Below are 15,011 nucleotides of genomic sequence, written 5' to 3'. Positions count from 1 at the left end.
GAGAAGCTCGGGTGCAGTCTATCATGAGTAGTGCTATTGCCACAAATGTACTGCTCGAGAATCACGAAGAACCATGGAAGACATGATGTTTGTAAGAGAATACGAAAGTTTCATTCGTGCCCCGACGTAGAATGTTCTGAAGCCTGACAATTAGGTGTCAAGTGTAATGTTACAACTGTGCTTGATTTATGCGCTCTCTCTCGCGAAGACCACATCGGAATTTGCCCTCACACTCTCAACGGGACGAATTATTTTTCTTCAGCCCTCATATCCATCATCCGTGAATTCTTTTGCGTCTACTAGAACGACGACTTTTCAACGGACGACTCGAGATGATCGTTCTCAGATTCGGTCTTGCCGCGACCTTGCTCGAGGGTGGCATGGGAAAGGGAAACTCGTCTCGGATCCAGGCTGTCCTCGCCATCGACCTCGTCGAGGAGCCTCCTTGCGGCGACGGCGATGTTGCCACCGGCCTCGGCGACACGGCGGTTGTACTCGGCCATGTTCTTGCTGACGAGAAGCGAGTCGCTGGCGAAGAGGAGGTCGACTTCCTCGAGCGAACGGCCCGCCGTCTCCGGGTAGAAGAAGTGGATGATGGGCATGACCAGAAAGTTCATGCCGCCGAAGAAGATGAACGACCACCACCCGATGTTGTCGAGCATGATGGGGATGACGAAGGTCGTCACGCCGCAGCCGATGGCCCAGCCCAGGATGGTGAACGAGTAGCCCTTGGCGCGGACCTCCTGGGGCCAGATCTCGGTGCCGTAGATCCAGCACGGCACGATGTTGAACATGGTGAAGAAGAAGACAAACGTGAAGGTGAAGGAGGACGCGGCGGTGCCCAGAGCCTGGGACTGCGACGGGTCCGACGTGACTCGGTCCTGCGATGTCTTGATGAGCGCCGCCACGAGGAACAGCGACACGCCCTGGATCAGGAAGGAGATTTGCAGACACATCCTCCGGCCGATGCGGTCGATGACGAGCGACGCCGCAGCGGTGCCGATGACGCCAAAGGTGTTGAGAAGGCCGGACATCCACGACGCCTTGTACCCGTCGAACCCGGCCAGCTCAAAGAGCTTCGTCGCCCAGGACACCATGACCAGGATGCCAGTCCACTGCTGGATCTGCTGAAGAGCGAATCCAAGAACGGCGCGACGGCCGAGGTGGAGCTTGCCGGAATAGCGACCTCCAAGAGCAATGTTCACGTAGTTGTTTCGCTTGTGGTACGACGCCTCGACGACGGCGTTGAGCAGTTCCACTTCTCTCGCGATCTCGGGGTCCGATGCAGCCTTGTCGCCGCGGATTTTGCAGAGGATGTCGACCGCTTCGGCTTTGCGGCCATTTGCCATTAGCCATCTTGGAGATTCTAAATACGTTGTGTTAGATTCACCATCACAATACTCCCGAGACAGGGAGAGAGACTCACCTGGGACGAAGGGAATGGCCAGTGTCACCAACAGCATGGGAATACACATGAATCCCAGCGGGAAGCGCCATCTGAACGCAGAGCCGTCGTTGCGGATGCCGAAGTTGATCCAGTTGGCGAGGAAGATGCCGAGAAAGTTGGACACAAAGACCAGAGAGAAAGTCGACCCGCGGTCGTGGGCTTGAGTCAGTTCCGACACCCACGAAAGAATGATGTTATTGATGAAACCGATCCCGAGACCAGAGATGACTCGGGCGCAGATGAACATGTTGTCATTGACCGAGCCACATTGCATGGCCGATCCCACCAGCGAGAGAATAGCTCCGATGAAGGCCGCCCTCTTTCTTCCAACCTTGTCTCCAAGCCATCCGCCGATAAAGGCACCAAAAATGGATCCGAAATAGTACGCCGCGGCAAGACCACCCTGCTTGGTGGTTTTGGTAACCGTCTCACCCTCGCCAATGTCGGACATGGCGATGAAACCAGGAGTGCCAGAGACTGCGCCGTAAACACCTTGGTTGTATCCTTCGTAGATCAGGGCGATGGCGCTGACTATGTTGAGCAAGAGCAAGACCCCCTTGCCAGGAAGGGCGCGCCATGGTTCGAATCCCATCGTAGAGGAGTTTCTGTAAAAGGTCGATGGATGGTGTCTGTGGAGCGAAGAGATGCGAGTATGAAGAGATCGTGAGGTCCTGTGCGGCGACGATCGACATATATATACATACAAGTTCTCACAGCAGTTGCGGTGTTCTCAGCCTGGGCTTCCGTGCGGGATTGTGACGCGCACTAAGTTCCCGCAGTCTCCTGATGGTGCCTTTCCCCCGTCTCAATCCCGCGTGGCACACACCCCTGTCTGACCTTGAAAGACCTCTCCACGGGTTTTCCACAAGATCCGTATATTTGGGACAGAGAAATCATGGAGATTAGTGCAATGCGGAGGAAAGTGCCGCTGCGTAGCGCCCTGGGCAACGTGGTAAACGGCTAAAAGGCAGAACTGCCCTTGCTCGATTTTCCCACGGTGTGATTGGCGACCGTAAGCAGGGAATATGCTAATAGTGTGGAGAGGTGAAAAACAACAGACGGTCATCTGCTGGTCAAAGCCTGAGCATGGCCGGTGCATCAGGCCAAGGAAAACCTCCACAGACAAGCGGCCAAGACACTCCATCTTTCCGGGGAGCCACTTTGCTGGATGGATTTGCCGCTTCCCTCAAGAACCGAGCTTTGTGCGTAATAATGGGGAATCGTCATTGCTGAAGCGCCCAAGGGGTTCGTCTTCGAAGGAACACGTCACGCACAATTGTTTGTAGGAGAGTGAGGAGATGGTCGGTCGCCCCAGTGCCTACCGATTGTATCCCCCCGGCGGAATTATGAAGAGAACAACTTTGACCAATGGTAGTCATCTTTAGACTCTAAAACCTCCCACGCGACTTGTCTCGAAGTCAAGGGTCTCCCTACACCCACTGCCGTCAGTCACAGCCGTACAGCCTCAAAAAAGGCTATAGCTTTCTGGATCTCGGAGGACATACCTCACCTGACAGATTCCCTGGGGGAGATTGCCCGGGGAAAGGAGAAGAATGGAGGAGCCCATCAACTTTGTGGCGATAATGCCATTCAGCCTTTTAGCCGAAGCTGGCTGAAGGCGCCCTTCCGAGCAGGGACCCGGAGGCAAAGGGAATGGGCTCGCCCGGTCCAGCCTGAACCCCGTCCTGATCTGCTTGTTTCCCCATTCACTTGTGGCAAGGGTACGACACTCGGCCAGTTTTCGATAAGAATCTTGAATTTGAAGTATCTATATTTCAACACCTACATTTCTTTTCTTTGGCAACTTGGTATCAACCACACAAGACACAGTCGCCATATCACACTCTTTCAAAATGACGTTAACCAACGGGCTTACCAATGGGCTCACTAATGGCCATCATGAGAAAGGGCTGGATTTGACGGTACTAGGCCTGAACTCGGGGACATCAATGGATGGTATTGATTGCGCACTATGCCGGTTTAGACAAGAGTCACCCGAATCGCCAATGCATTTTGAGCTTCTTGCATACGACGAAGTGCCGCTCGAGCCTAAGATTAAAAAGCGAGTGATGGAGATGATCTTGCACAACAGAACCACGCCTGAGGAGCTCTCCGAGGTCAACGTCCTGCTGGGTGAGACTTTCGCTGCAGCCGTAAAAGAGTTCTCCGAAAAGCAGGGTGTCCCTCTCGACAAAATCGATGCTCTGGGATCGCACGGCCAGACAATCTGGCTGCTTAGCATGCCAGAGCCTGGCCAAATCAAATCCGCCTTGACGATGGCTGAAGGGTCATTCCTTGCGTCCAGAACGGGAATCACCTCAGTGACCGACTTCCGGGTTTCAGACCAGGCAGCCGGTCGACAAGGCGCGCCCTTGATCGCATTCTTTGACTCACTGGTCCTTCACCACCCTACCAAGCTCAGGGCTTGTCAGAATATTGGTGGCATCGCCAACGTCTGCTTCATCCCTCCGGACAAGGATGGCAAACTGAACCCCGAGTTTTTCGATTTCGACACTGGCCCGGGCAACGTCTTTATCGATGCAGCAGTCCGATATTTCACAAATGGAGAACGTGAGTACGACAAGGATGGCGCCATGGGTGCTGCAGGAACAGTGGACCAGGAGATGGTAGACGAGTTCCTGCAGACTTTCCCCTATTTCAGCCTTGAACCACCCAAGACGACAGGCCGGGAGGTCTTCAGGGACACCATTGCCCACAAGCTGATAGAAAAGGGCCTGGCCAAGGGTCTCTCGCCAAACGATATCGTCGCGACTATCACTCGCATCACAGCCCAAGCCATCGTCAACCATTATCACAGATATATGCCGCAGGAATACGGCCCTCTTGCAGAGATCTTCATGTGTGGCGGTGGAGCGAAGAACCCAAACATCACCAGTTTCATGCAAAAGGCTTTCCCTGAAACTAGAATTGTGATGCTAGACGAAGCTGGTATCCCGGCGGACGCAAAGGAGGCCATCACCTTCGCATGGCAAGGGATGGAGGCCATCGTGGGACGCAGTATCAATGTACCGAGCAGGGTTGAGACGCAGAGACAGTACGTGCTCGGAAAGGTCAGTCCTGGTACCAATTATCGCAAGGTCATGAAGCATGGAATGGATTTCGGCGCTGGAAGGATTCATTTGGAACCCGTAACTGATATGGTGAATTATGTGGGCGGAAAAGTCTTCGACAACAAGTGGTGAACAAGTTCATTTTGATCAAGACCGGCTCCTGTGAGCCATGCGAGATTGGCTGTTGTTGAAGCATTTACTTGGTGCTGCAAAGCGTTTGTTTTCTTTCTCTGGGTTAGATTCAAATGGTAGCAATGGTTCATTCATTCAAGAAGAAGCGATGACTATGGAGAACAAACTCGCCGGACGTCCCGAACACCGCATGAGTAAGCAAGGCAAGAGTCTTGGACACGTGATAGATAGAGACGGCACTGAGTCACGTGAATATCACAAACGGCAACTATGCCGGGTCTAGACCATCGCCTCGTAAAAAGCCTTGACGTCCTGTTCGCTTGCATGTGCAGCAGGTCAGTTCTCTCCGGTTTTATATATCCTAGACCGTCTACCGGACACAATACACGCGGGCCTGTATCTTTCTCTAGTCCAATACGCGTCTATCTCGCATTTTATGATGGTCAGCGCGACCTGAGGACGATGTCATGCCGGCCTCTGAACAACGCGCAAGCCGGTCAAGACGGATCACGCGAGCTTGCGACTATTGTCACAAGCGCAACATCCGATGCGTCAATCCTGATGGCCTGCAGTGTCAAAGGTGCGCCGAGTTTGATCAGCCATGTACTTATGATCGAGCAATCAAGAAACGGGGCATGAAACCCAAATCCGGAGCTAGAGCGGATTCGCTTCTCCCAGCACCTCGGATTCCCGGTTCCGCAAATGGTACGTTTCATTGAATTTATTTATTGGCATTGCCTCCTTTGTCGGCTCCTCAAGATGCTTGAGCCCTCCCGGCGAGGCTGGATTACGATATTCCTAGATGATCAATGCTAACAACCTTCAGCGCCGTCGAACTCGCCGTCTCAGCAATGGAAGGCTCCGATACTTGCAAGCCAGGCTGTGGTTATGAGTCTCGTCGAGGTATACTTTGAAATAGTATATCCAATCTTCCCATTCTTTCATCGGCCGACATATATCCGAAAAGTAATTTCACCCGGGGCTAGCGGTTTATCTGATTTGACTGCCTTTGTTGTTGTACAGCACTGACAAACCTTTTCAGATATCAAGAGGCGACTATGCCACCGACCAAGACTTGTTCCCAGTCACCATGGCAGTTTGCGCCCTTGTATCCGCGAGGGTCCGAGATCAAGCAATTTTCAATCCTTCTTGGGACATCCGGGAGTTGTCTGAAACGCCTTCGGAAACATTCTATGATGCCGCCGTCCGTTATAGTCAGGGCAGCGAAAATTCCAGTGAACTCCACTCATTCAATACACTGCGATGCTTTGCTTTGCTTGCCCTCACGGCTATTCAGTATGGCAAGATCCGCGAAATGCAACTATTTTTAGGCAAGTACCACACTTTCGCTGCTATGGATGGCTTCCACGACGAATCGAACTGGCCAAAAGACATTGGGATTATTGAGACGGAAGAGAGACGACGACTGGTGAGACATTCGCTCTATCCGTGATGCTTCTGCTAACCGATTAGTAGTACTGGTCAATGTATACCTTGGAAGTTTATTCGTCAATCATATGGAATGGTGTTACACGGTGCCGCGAACAACAGGTCAATGTTGCATATACCACAGAGTTGGATGATGAGCTTTTCAACGACGTCGGCTACAATCAGCCAGTGTCATCTCCCGTCGACATCGGACCAAGCCCTGGTGGCAGATGGGGTGATGTGAAGGGTAGCAGTTGGCTCTGCGGTTGGAACTTCACGACCGATTTATATCGGGTTCTGGAACATGTCATTGCCAACTTCCGTGACCGAAGACGCCACAGGAGGACGTTGCTTGGTGATATGTTTGGTGACAAGACTGCTCCCTCCCCTACTTCTGTCCGGGACTCCATCATGAATTTATACGGCAACCTCCCACGCTGCTTCAAAGAGTTTCCCGAGGTGACATGTAATGCTTCGAGGTAAGTTTCCTTCCTAGTGGACGATGGCTGCTAATGACTGTGTAGTGATCGATATGGGTTTCAGGCCGCCAACATTACTGCCACGGTCCAGTTGCTCCGAATGATGTTGTTTGCCTCAGGCGGAGGTACGATCGAGGAACGATGCAAGATAGCAAGCGAAGTCGTTGATGCTTTCACTCGAATTCCGGTAGCTTATCTACGAGCCATCAGCTCACCTCTCCTTCATCACCTTGCTGGGATTGGTGCCATCCTGGGCAGTGTTCTGGAGGAGCCTCTCAGCAATATGGCGTACCAGCAGGTGAGAGTCGTCTTGCTGTCGCTCGCTCAATTGCTGGAGAATTTCGACCATGGTATCCATTCAGCAATCAACGCTCAGCGACTAAGGGACCTGGTGGCACAAATCGACGACTACTGGAACCAGCTGCGCATTTTCGCTGCAGGCGAGCCCAGTCCTCAGCTCAATGAGGCAAACACGAAGCATCCCGACCGGCGGCATTCCGACGCACTGAGAACCATACCTTCACAACTGGCAACGAGTATTTTCGAGGACTGGCCGTGGAATCTTGACCTTTTGCAAAGCGCAGAGAGCTGGTCGCCTGCGGACATGGGTTTGGACGTCTGAAATAGTACAACTACCGTGGACCTCGGCAATTTTCTCTCTACTACTTGGAAAATCCAAAGCTTGTCCTGATCATAGTATCAAGACACGTACTTTCAGAACCTTACCTGGTTGATCTTCTCCCAATCGTTTATAACCACACCACCACATCATCACAGCAGGCTGCAGCCACTTTGCGTGTATGTCCGCTGGAACTCTCAGTCTTTCCACCATCGCTTCCGGACCCATTTTACTGATACTATGGAATTCGGTGACTTTTCTGAATCGCCTGTCACGGTTCTCCTGCTCAGGTTCACGGGGAAGATCCAGGATTTGCCATTATCCTTTGCGATTGACGCCACACAAGCCACACGCGGCTTCCGAAGTTACTCGCAGACTGGCGACACGAGGAGGATTTTCTAATCTTTCAAGTTTGGACAAGAGCTCGCTAAGCACCGCCGCATCCTCCATGACCATGGCAGCCCCCTGCGCAGCGTGTGATGACATTGCATTTGCTGCATCGCCGAGAAGTATTATCATGCCAGGGCGACTTGACCAGGTGATCAGTTCGGGGAATTTATCAATCGTCCACTTTGTTCATTTCTCTATGAGGCCGATCAACTTTCGTACAAGCGGGCTGAAACTGCTAAACTTGGCTCGCTGTTCGTCGACGTCGCCTGGATGATTCCAGGATCTTATCGGTGTCTCGTTGTCTCGAGGCGTCACTAGGGCTTCATTGAACAGCGTATTATTCAATATCGCATACACGACAAAGAACCGACCTGGTCCGGACCATGTCTTGGTTTCCGTACTGGTCGTTCGCTTCGTGGTCTCTTCGTCCCTCAGCATAGCCTCGGCTGGTATCATGGCACGATGGTGAAACTCCTAGAGGCTTGGGCTCTGCTTTCTCGTTACCGACGATGAATCCCTTCTTTTTCGACCGTATGCGTTGCACCGGTCAGCAAGCAGAAAAAGTGCCCGGTTAAAGTACCTACACCCGTCTGCAAGGAACCACAATATTTGCTTTGATTATCCTACCGTCCATCAGATAGAGTTTACCTTGCTCCTGCTCTGCATCGGCCTTTTAAGACCTCGTTGCCAGATTCGATCGTGGCACCAGCCTTTCGAGCTCCCGCAGCCAAAAAGTCGTTGGCAATCTAGTCGACAAAGTCTGCCAATACCTTCACATGTTGGCTCTCAGTTTTGTTTGTCAGCTAGGCGATGATCACTCTCGGGTTACCCGTATATATCTGACACATCGGGCGAAAATTGTGGGGGACTGTGGAGAGCACGGGGCATTTGGGTATGCTTGTCCCGACGAGGTAGCCCTCTAATTGCCGACGTCCCTCTCGATGAGAAGCTGCTGCCAAATCGAAAGCCCCTCTGTTGACTTGACGACGACTCTAAGCCGATGCGAGTCTGGAAGCGGACTTGATACTGCTCGAGTATATTAATCGCATACTTGAATTGTAGAAGAAACTCATATCGATGCTACCCTCGTAGACACACATGTGATTCAAAATCTATCGTGGTTCATGTTCTAAGATTTCTGGCAAGACATCTTCTTTTGCCATGATGGTACATCACGCGGTGGTGACCTCTCCCTCTGCGGTCTTCGAATCCGAAGCATATTTGAAGTGTCCTTCCTTTTCTTCAGAATCCGTCTCCTCCGGCAGAGATACACCAAGCTTGGAACCCTCGTCTTTGGAGAAGGTACCGAAGTAGTCGACGTCGTCATATGCACCGAGGCCTTTGGGTGGAAACGCCTTGTTCAGGCCATAATACAGGGTGAAGCTGATCGCAAATCCCAGTGGGAATGCAAGGCTGAACATGTGTTTACTCGCGGTTGGGACGGAAATGCTCTTGTTGACGTTGTTGATGAAACCGGGCAGCTGTGGGGCCCAGCCACAAACCCAAGCGGCAAACGCACGAGGATTGACGCCGCGGAAGTAGTAGTAGATACCCGACGGAGAGGGCGTATATAGGTCTGACAACTTGACCTTTCGGGAACGGACAATGAAGTAATCGCAGATCTGGATGCCGCACATGGGCCCGAGGAACACCGAATCTGTAAACAAGACTGTCAGCTTCTGGCACCCTGACTGGTTGATACTATAGTTGACGACGGATAGGATATACTTACAAGCGCCCATAACGCTAATAAAAGTCCCAGCTGACGAAAGTAATTCCCATGGGCACATGGCGATCGAGATGATCAAAGCCAAGTAGGATCCTCGCCTGATGTTGAAAAATTTGGGGAATAGCCCGGCAAGGTCCATGCCAGCAGAGAAGGCATTGTCGATCGTGTTAATAGCCAGCTGGCAAACCACGAGGCCACAACCGCCGAAGAAGGCTGCGGCACGCGACTTTGCATTGTAGTCGTTATCAAGCCAATAGAGGAAAAGATCAGGCGGGTTCCAATAGGCCGTGCCGTAGAGCTGAACGGACGCCGAGCTCGCCAGGCAGCCGAACAAGGGCATGATTGTTCCCAGTGTGAGGATAGAGAACCATTGGCCAAATATTTGATCCCCTGGCCTGCGCGCAAATCGGGAATAGTCGGCTTGGTTCGTGAGCCCGACAGCAATACCTCCGATGACTGTCGTGATGCCAGATACAATGGCCCATCCTAACTGACTGCCTGACTGCGCCTGCGCAGGTGCCGATAAGAGCGGGCCGCCGCCGCCAGCCTCGGAAAGAAGATAAATCATCATCGAGATGAGTGTGACAACAGAGATAGAGTTCATGACGAAGAGTAGACGCCTTGTCTTCTCGGGAGGGATGTAGAGCATGGGTATCGTTATGATGTTGTACACTATCCACCCGGTCAACATCTTCGTTGTCGTGTTTGCAGATGCGGGAAGTGTGTTCTTCATGTGCTGGAAGGAGGGGAAGATGGAGCTCAGCACTGCGGTCACGCAAAGACCACCGGTCCAGGATTGCACACAGAACCACGTCAGACTCAGGACGATCCGCTGGAGGATGATGAGGTAGGCACCCCAGACACCCCAAATGCCTCGAGAGAGGACTGGAAATCCGACGTGCCACGTCGCACCGATCATACCGTTGCAGATTGCGACTCCGGCAATGATGAGTTTGCCGATGATGACTGCGATCATTGTCTGCCACACTGAGAGGCCGACGGCAATCAAGGATGAACCGATTTGCCAGTTACTGATGCAGATCTGGTTGATGGCCCAGAATGATATATAGGCCCAGGTGTCCCAGAGGCGTCGCGAAGGAGGTAGCGGTCGAATGTCATCGTTGATCCAGACCGATGACTCTCCATGGAGCCGGAGATGGAATGGCCGAGGCTTGAAGCTTGGTAACTTCATCTTGCAGAGCTAGGGGAAGCAATTCGGTGTACGGCGTCGTTGGTAGCTGCCTTCGATAGATTGTGGAATGCGAGAGATGGAAGTCGAGCGTCTCAGTGGATTACACGACCCCTGATATACTGGTCTGTGGAACGTGTTGGGTTGCTGTATCTTCTCGATACGCAGATGTCACTAAGAGAAGCGTTATCATACGAGTGTCTAGACTCCCACAAGATAGGGAAGCTTGCTTGAAGATCCCTTAAAGGATGAAAGGGTAATCTTCGTGCTGCACCGCAACTCAAGGAACCCCTCGACCCCAAGGTACTAGACGACACAGGTATGGTCGTGACGGAACAATAAGGTCTGAAGCAAACATGCAGGCCACGCCATGCCAACGTCTGCGATGAATTTTCCTATCAAGCCTCTTCCGGTCTGGCCACGCAAGATACTTTCGGGATGTGGAAGTGGGTCACCACCTATCTCGGCGGAAGCACAGCCAATGGGTACGGCTTAACTGGAGCGGATATCTGCGAACTACCTATCTCAACCTATCTCTGACAGTCTCGGGCGAATAAGAGCCCGTCGAATCCCAAAGGGGGATCCCAGTCTAAGTGGTGAAGCTCTAGTCTCCATAACCATATCTCGGTCTAGTAAATGATCCACTCATAGTTGGTATGGATCAAAACACACATAGAAATGACACTCTTTAACCATACCTCCACTGCCAACCTATCTTGGGCCGTAGGGGTTGAGGAATGCCTGTTCCGTTCTAGTCAACATCGATAATTCTCACATACAATTTAACCTCGCCGGAGAGAAGGCTGCTTTGATGGACCGTTATATTGACATCGCCTCTGACAATCTCTGGAAAGCCCCCCTACTATACGGAAAGGGGATCGTGGTGAAGAAATGGGTTCAGTAAGGACAAAGCGCGCTCTCAGAATAGGAGTCGATGTCGGCGGCACCAACACGGATGCTGTACTGCTTGACCTAGACTGTGTTGATCAGCCAGACCGCGGGGTCTTGGCCTTTCATAAAACACCGACGACGAGTCCCAATGTGACAGACGGGATTGAAACGGCGGTAGGGAATGTTCTCGGCCAGGCAGGAGACTGTGTTTCTGAAATCAGCTGCCTTATTGTGGGCACAACGCACTTCCTCAACGCTGTCATTGAACGCGACAGCCACCGACTATCAAAGGTTGCTGTGGTTCGACTGTCGAAGAGCTTTACAAAGGACATCCCGCCCTTTTCGGACTTTCCACCTGCATTATCCAACATTCTCCACGGCTACCATGCTTTCATTGATGGCGGTCTTCACATCGACGGCTCTCAGGAAGCTCCAGTCAACAAAGAGCAAATCTTGAGGGAGTGTGAGGAGATCGAAAAACGGGGCATCAAGGCCGTCGTTATCTCGGGCATATTTTCTCCTATCGACCAACATTTCCACCAAGAGCAGTTTGTTCGTCGGATTATGCAAGAACGGCTACCAGATGTAGACATCGTCTGCTCTTCTGAAGTCTCAAACATTGGTTTGTTGGAAAGAGAAAATGCATCCATACTGAATGCGTCAATCATGAAATTTGCTCGACGCACTATCCGAGGATTCCGCGCTGCCATGAGACGTTTGGGCCTCGACTGCACCCTTTTTATTTCTCAAAATGACGGCACAGTTATCGATGCCCATCTAGCCGCAAAGCTACCCATCAAGACATTCTCTTCGGGTCCAACAAATTCCATGCGAGGTGCCGCGTATCTTGGTCTTGGGAGAACGGGAACGGCAGGGGAAACGCACACATCGACAATCGTAGTTGACGTTGGTGGCACGACGACGGACTGTGGTGTTCTTTTGCCATCAGGGTTTCCTCGCGCGGCTGCGGCCTACGTCAATGTGGCAGGAGTGACGATGAACTTCAGCATGCCCCACTTAGAATCCATCGGCCTGGGAGGAGGATCGATAATTCGTGACCGTGGGAATGATGTATCGATAGGACCAGACTCGGTTGGGTACCAGTTAACTGAACAGTCGAAGGTTTTTGGCGGCAGCATCTTAACAACAACCGATGTCGCGGCCGCTGGAGGTCTGGAGATCGGAGATAGACGTTTGGTCGACCATATCACGACTGAAACAATTCAGAAGGTTCAGGCTAAGACGAAGAAGATGCTTGAACGAGTTATCGACCGACTGAAGCTCACTCCCGCGCCATTGCCAGTTCTTCTCGTTGGCGGAGGCTCTGTCGTATGCCCACTCGAACTCGACGGTGTTTCTCAAGTGGTGGTCCCAAGGTTTCATTCGGTGGCCAATGCTGTCGGAGCGGCAATCTCCAGGGTCTGCGGTTCAGTCGATGCGATCTATAACATTGCAGATGTGCCCTTGTCAGAGGTTTTGGAAGATGCAAAGTCCCAAGCTCTTGCTAATGCGGTCGGGGCCGGGGCAGACCCAAGAAATTTGACTGTGGTTGAACTTGACACTCTTCCGATACCATACGTATCAGGGCAAATTCGGGTCATCGCTAAAGCTGTTGGAGATCTCTCTCTGGATTACGTTGCCGACAGCAAAGTTCGCTCCGAAGCGGAAGCTGAGGTGGATGAAGCGCTTGCAGAGGAGACGAAAGATGTGCATCTCTCTAGGAAAGAGGAGAGCGGTAACGCCAAATTCGATTTCGATGCTTATCGCCCTCTAGTCAAACGGAACGAGAAGTCCGGGGTTCCGGAATGGTTCGTCTCGGAGACCGATCTCGAGTGGCTAAGCATTGGATGCTACATTTTGGGATGCGCTGGTGGTGGTTCGCCCAAATCGGAATTCCTCAAGCTTCGAGATCAGCTCCGTGGAGGTTCCTCGGTTCGAATTATTGATAGTTCGTCCCTGCGAGACGATGCCACGATCTATTGTAAGTTTGAACTACTCCAAACACCCAATTTTCATTTCTAACAGAACCATAGGGGGTGGAATGATGGGTTCGCCAGCAGTGTCAATCGAGAGACTGAATTCGTCAGAATGTATAACTGCTGTAGCAGATCTGATGGAATATCTGGGGCACAAATCGTTCGATGCCATCATGGGTCTGGAAATTGGAGGTGCCAATGGGCTCGAGCCTCTGCTGATTGGATCCTCGCACGCATTCGACCGACCCGTCATTGATGCAGACTGGATGGGTGAGTGCGAAATCTTAGATTCCCCCTCTCGTGTGTGAACTTCGCTAACAAACCTCAGGTCGAGCCTATCCGACCTATTGGCAAACAACCATTGCTGTCCATGAAAGCGGACAGCTCACTCCATGCGCAATTGCTTCAGGTGACGGCAAAACCATCATCATGACGAAGTCTCCGGACGATGAGATAGTGGATCGCGCACTGCGAGCATCCTGCTCAGAGATGGGATCCAGGGTCGGCATGGCAGCTAGGCCAACAACAACGGATCGTGTGAGATCGTTTGGGGTTATCAATACTCTGTCTCTATCCTGGCGCATTGGTAGGACAGTTGCACGGGCTCAGCAAGAAAGCACCATTCATACTGTTGCCGAACAGATCATTGACGAGGTTGGCGGGCCAACAACAGCAAAAATCTTATTTCGAGGCAAGATAACTGCAGTGGAGCGAAGGATCTACAAAGGACATTCCTACGGAGAGATCACCATCAGTCAAACCGACAAGGATGAGGAGGAACAGGGCCACGAAAGGCCCGCGGTGGCCCAAGGCGGCGTCGTCAAGATTCCGTTCAAGAATGAAAACATCTATGCAAAACACATCGCCGTCGATGGATCAGAGACGTACCTCGCGACGGTGCCTGACTTAATATCTGTCCTGGACACGCAGTCCGGCTGTGCCCTCGGCGTTCCGGAATTTCGATATGGTCTATTGGTGACGGTGCTGGGAATAACGTGCTCGCCGCGCTGGTCCGACACGAAGAGAGGCATGGAGTACGGGGGCCCTGAAGCGTTCGGATACAAGATCGATTACAAACCTTTGGGGGTATTTGTCGAGCCTAAGAGTGTCGTTCTTGAATATGCCGACGCCACTGCCTAGATAGATAGATATCTCAAGAGATCAGTTATTGATAGTAACTACCTATGCATGTACATGATTCTCTGCAATGTAAAAAGGAAACGGCGGTCCGTGTCGACCTGCACGACCGTACACACTAGTCCGGTTATCTACTAGCGTAATAAGGCGGAGTAATTTGACTATCGTCGCATATCCAAAGTCTTTTTCGCCGGGTCCAGCCAAACCCCGGATGTTTCCTCCAGGCTCTATGTTGACATTGCAGAGTTGACATCGCAGTCGTTAATGCTCCAAGTCGGTGAACGGACTCTCTACGAAAATCGAACCTCCCTATGAAACTTGTGGCCATGCTATCTGACACGAATTCGTGAGTCCTGACGGGTGGCTGGCTAAATGTGGGCGACTCCATCCTTATCAACGGCCTCCCCTCCCTCGGCGGCCTCCCACGGTACGCTTGAGGACCAAAGGCCTGCACCGATATATTATGCACCACGCAGGAAGCAAGCGTTTGTTATATCAAACTCCTCTACTCGTGCCTACGGCT

The 15,011-nt window shown here is 52.0% G+C and overlaps 6 protein-coding genes across 6 annotated transcripts; 3 read left to right on the top strand and 3 right to left on the bottom strand.

The window, feature by feature from the left end:
* Window positions 1-299: 299 nt before the first annotated feature.
* Window positions 300-2,039, bottom strand: PV08_06344 (uncharacterized protein; the record flags this gene model as incomplete). Its single annotated transcript, XM_016380682.1, has 2 exons — window positions 300-1,366; window positions 1,427-2,039. 2 exons carry the CDS (start codon window positions 2,037-2,039, stop codon window positions 300-302), a joined length of 1,680 nt encoding a protein of 559 aa, XP_016236509.1.
* A 1,261-nt stretch (window positions 2,040-3,300) lies between these two features.
* PV08_06343 (uncharacterized protein) lies at window positions 3,301-4,650 on the top strand (the record flags this gene model as incomplete). Its single annotated transcript, XM_016380681.1, has 1 exon — window positions 3,301-4,650. The coding sequence occupies one exon, from the start codon at window positions 3,301-3,303 to the stop codon at window positions 4,648-4,650; it is 1,350 nt and encodes a 449-aa protein (XP_016236508.1).
* Window positions 4,651-5,117: 467 nt separating this feature from the next.
* On the top strand, window positions 5,118-7,179 carry PV08_06342 (uncharacterized protein; the record flags this gene model as incomplete). Its single annotated transcript, XM_016380680.1, has 5 exons — window positions 5,118-5,355; window positions 5,477-5,616; window positions 5,693-6,079; window positions 6,127-6,557; window positions 6,603-7,179. 5 exons carry the CDS (start codon window positions 5,118-5,120, stop codon window positions 7,177-7,179), a joined length of 1,773 nt encoding a protein of 590 aa, XP_016236507.1.
* A 573-nt stretch (window positions 7,180-7,752) lies between these two features.
* Window positions 7,753-8,022, bottom strand: PV08_06341 (uncharacterized protein; the record flags this gene model as incomplete). The annotated part of the gene is made up of 1 exon (XM_016380679.1): window positions 7,753-8,022. The coding sequence occupies one exon, from the start codon at window positions 8,020-8,022 to the stop codon at window positions 7,753-7,755; it is 270 nt and encodes an 89-aa protein (XP_016236506.1).
* Window positions 8,023-8,738: 716 nt separating this feature from the next.
* Window positions 8,739-10,487, bottom strand: PV08_06340 (uncharacterized protein; the record flags this gene model as incomplete). Its single annotated transcript, XM_016380678.1, has 2 exons — window positions 8,739-9,223; window positions 9,299-10,487. The coding sequence occupies 2 exons, from the start codon at window positions 10,485-10,487 to the stop codon at window positions 8,739-8,741; spliced, it is 1,674 nt and encodes a 557-aa protein (XP_016236505.1).
* An 888-nt stretch (window positions 10,488-11,375) lies between these two features.
* PV08_06339 (uncharacterized protein) lies at window positions 11,376-14,491 on the top strand (the record flags this gene model as incomplete). The annotated part of the gene is made up of 3 exons (XM_016380677.1): window positions 11,376-13,356; window positions 13,409-13,621; window positions 13,680-14,491. The coding sequence occupies 3 exons, from the start codon at window positions 11,376-11,378 to the stop codon at window positions 14,489-14,491; spliced, it is 3,006 nt and encodes a 1,001-aa protein (XP_016236504.1).
* Window positions 14,492-15,011: the final 520 nt, after the last annotated feature.

Source organism: Exophiala spinifera (genome assembly GCF_000836115.1).
Source record: "Exophiala spinifera strain CBS 89968 unplaced genomic scaffold supercont1.4, whole genome shotgun sequence".
NCBI lineage: Eukaryota > Fungi > Ascomycota > Eurotiomycetes > Chaetothyriales > Herpotrichiellaceae > Exophiala > Exophiala spinifera.
The sequence above is the reverse complement of the archived record's forward strand: the minus strand, read 5'-3'. Positions and strand labels throughout refer to the sequence as shown.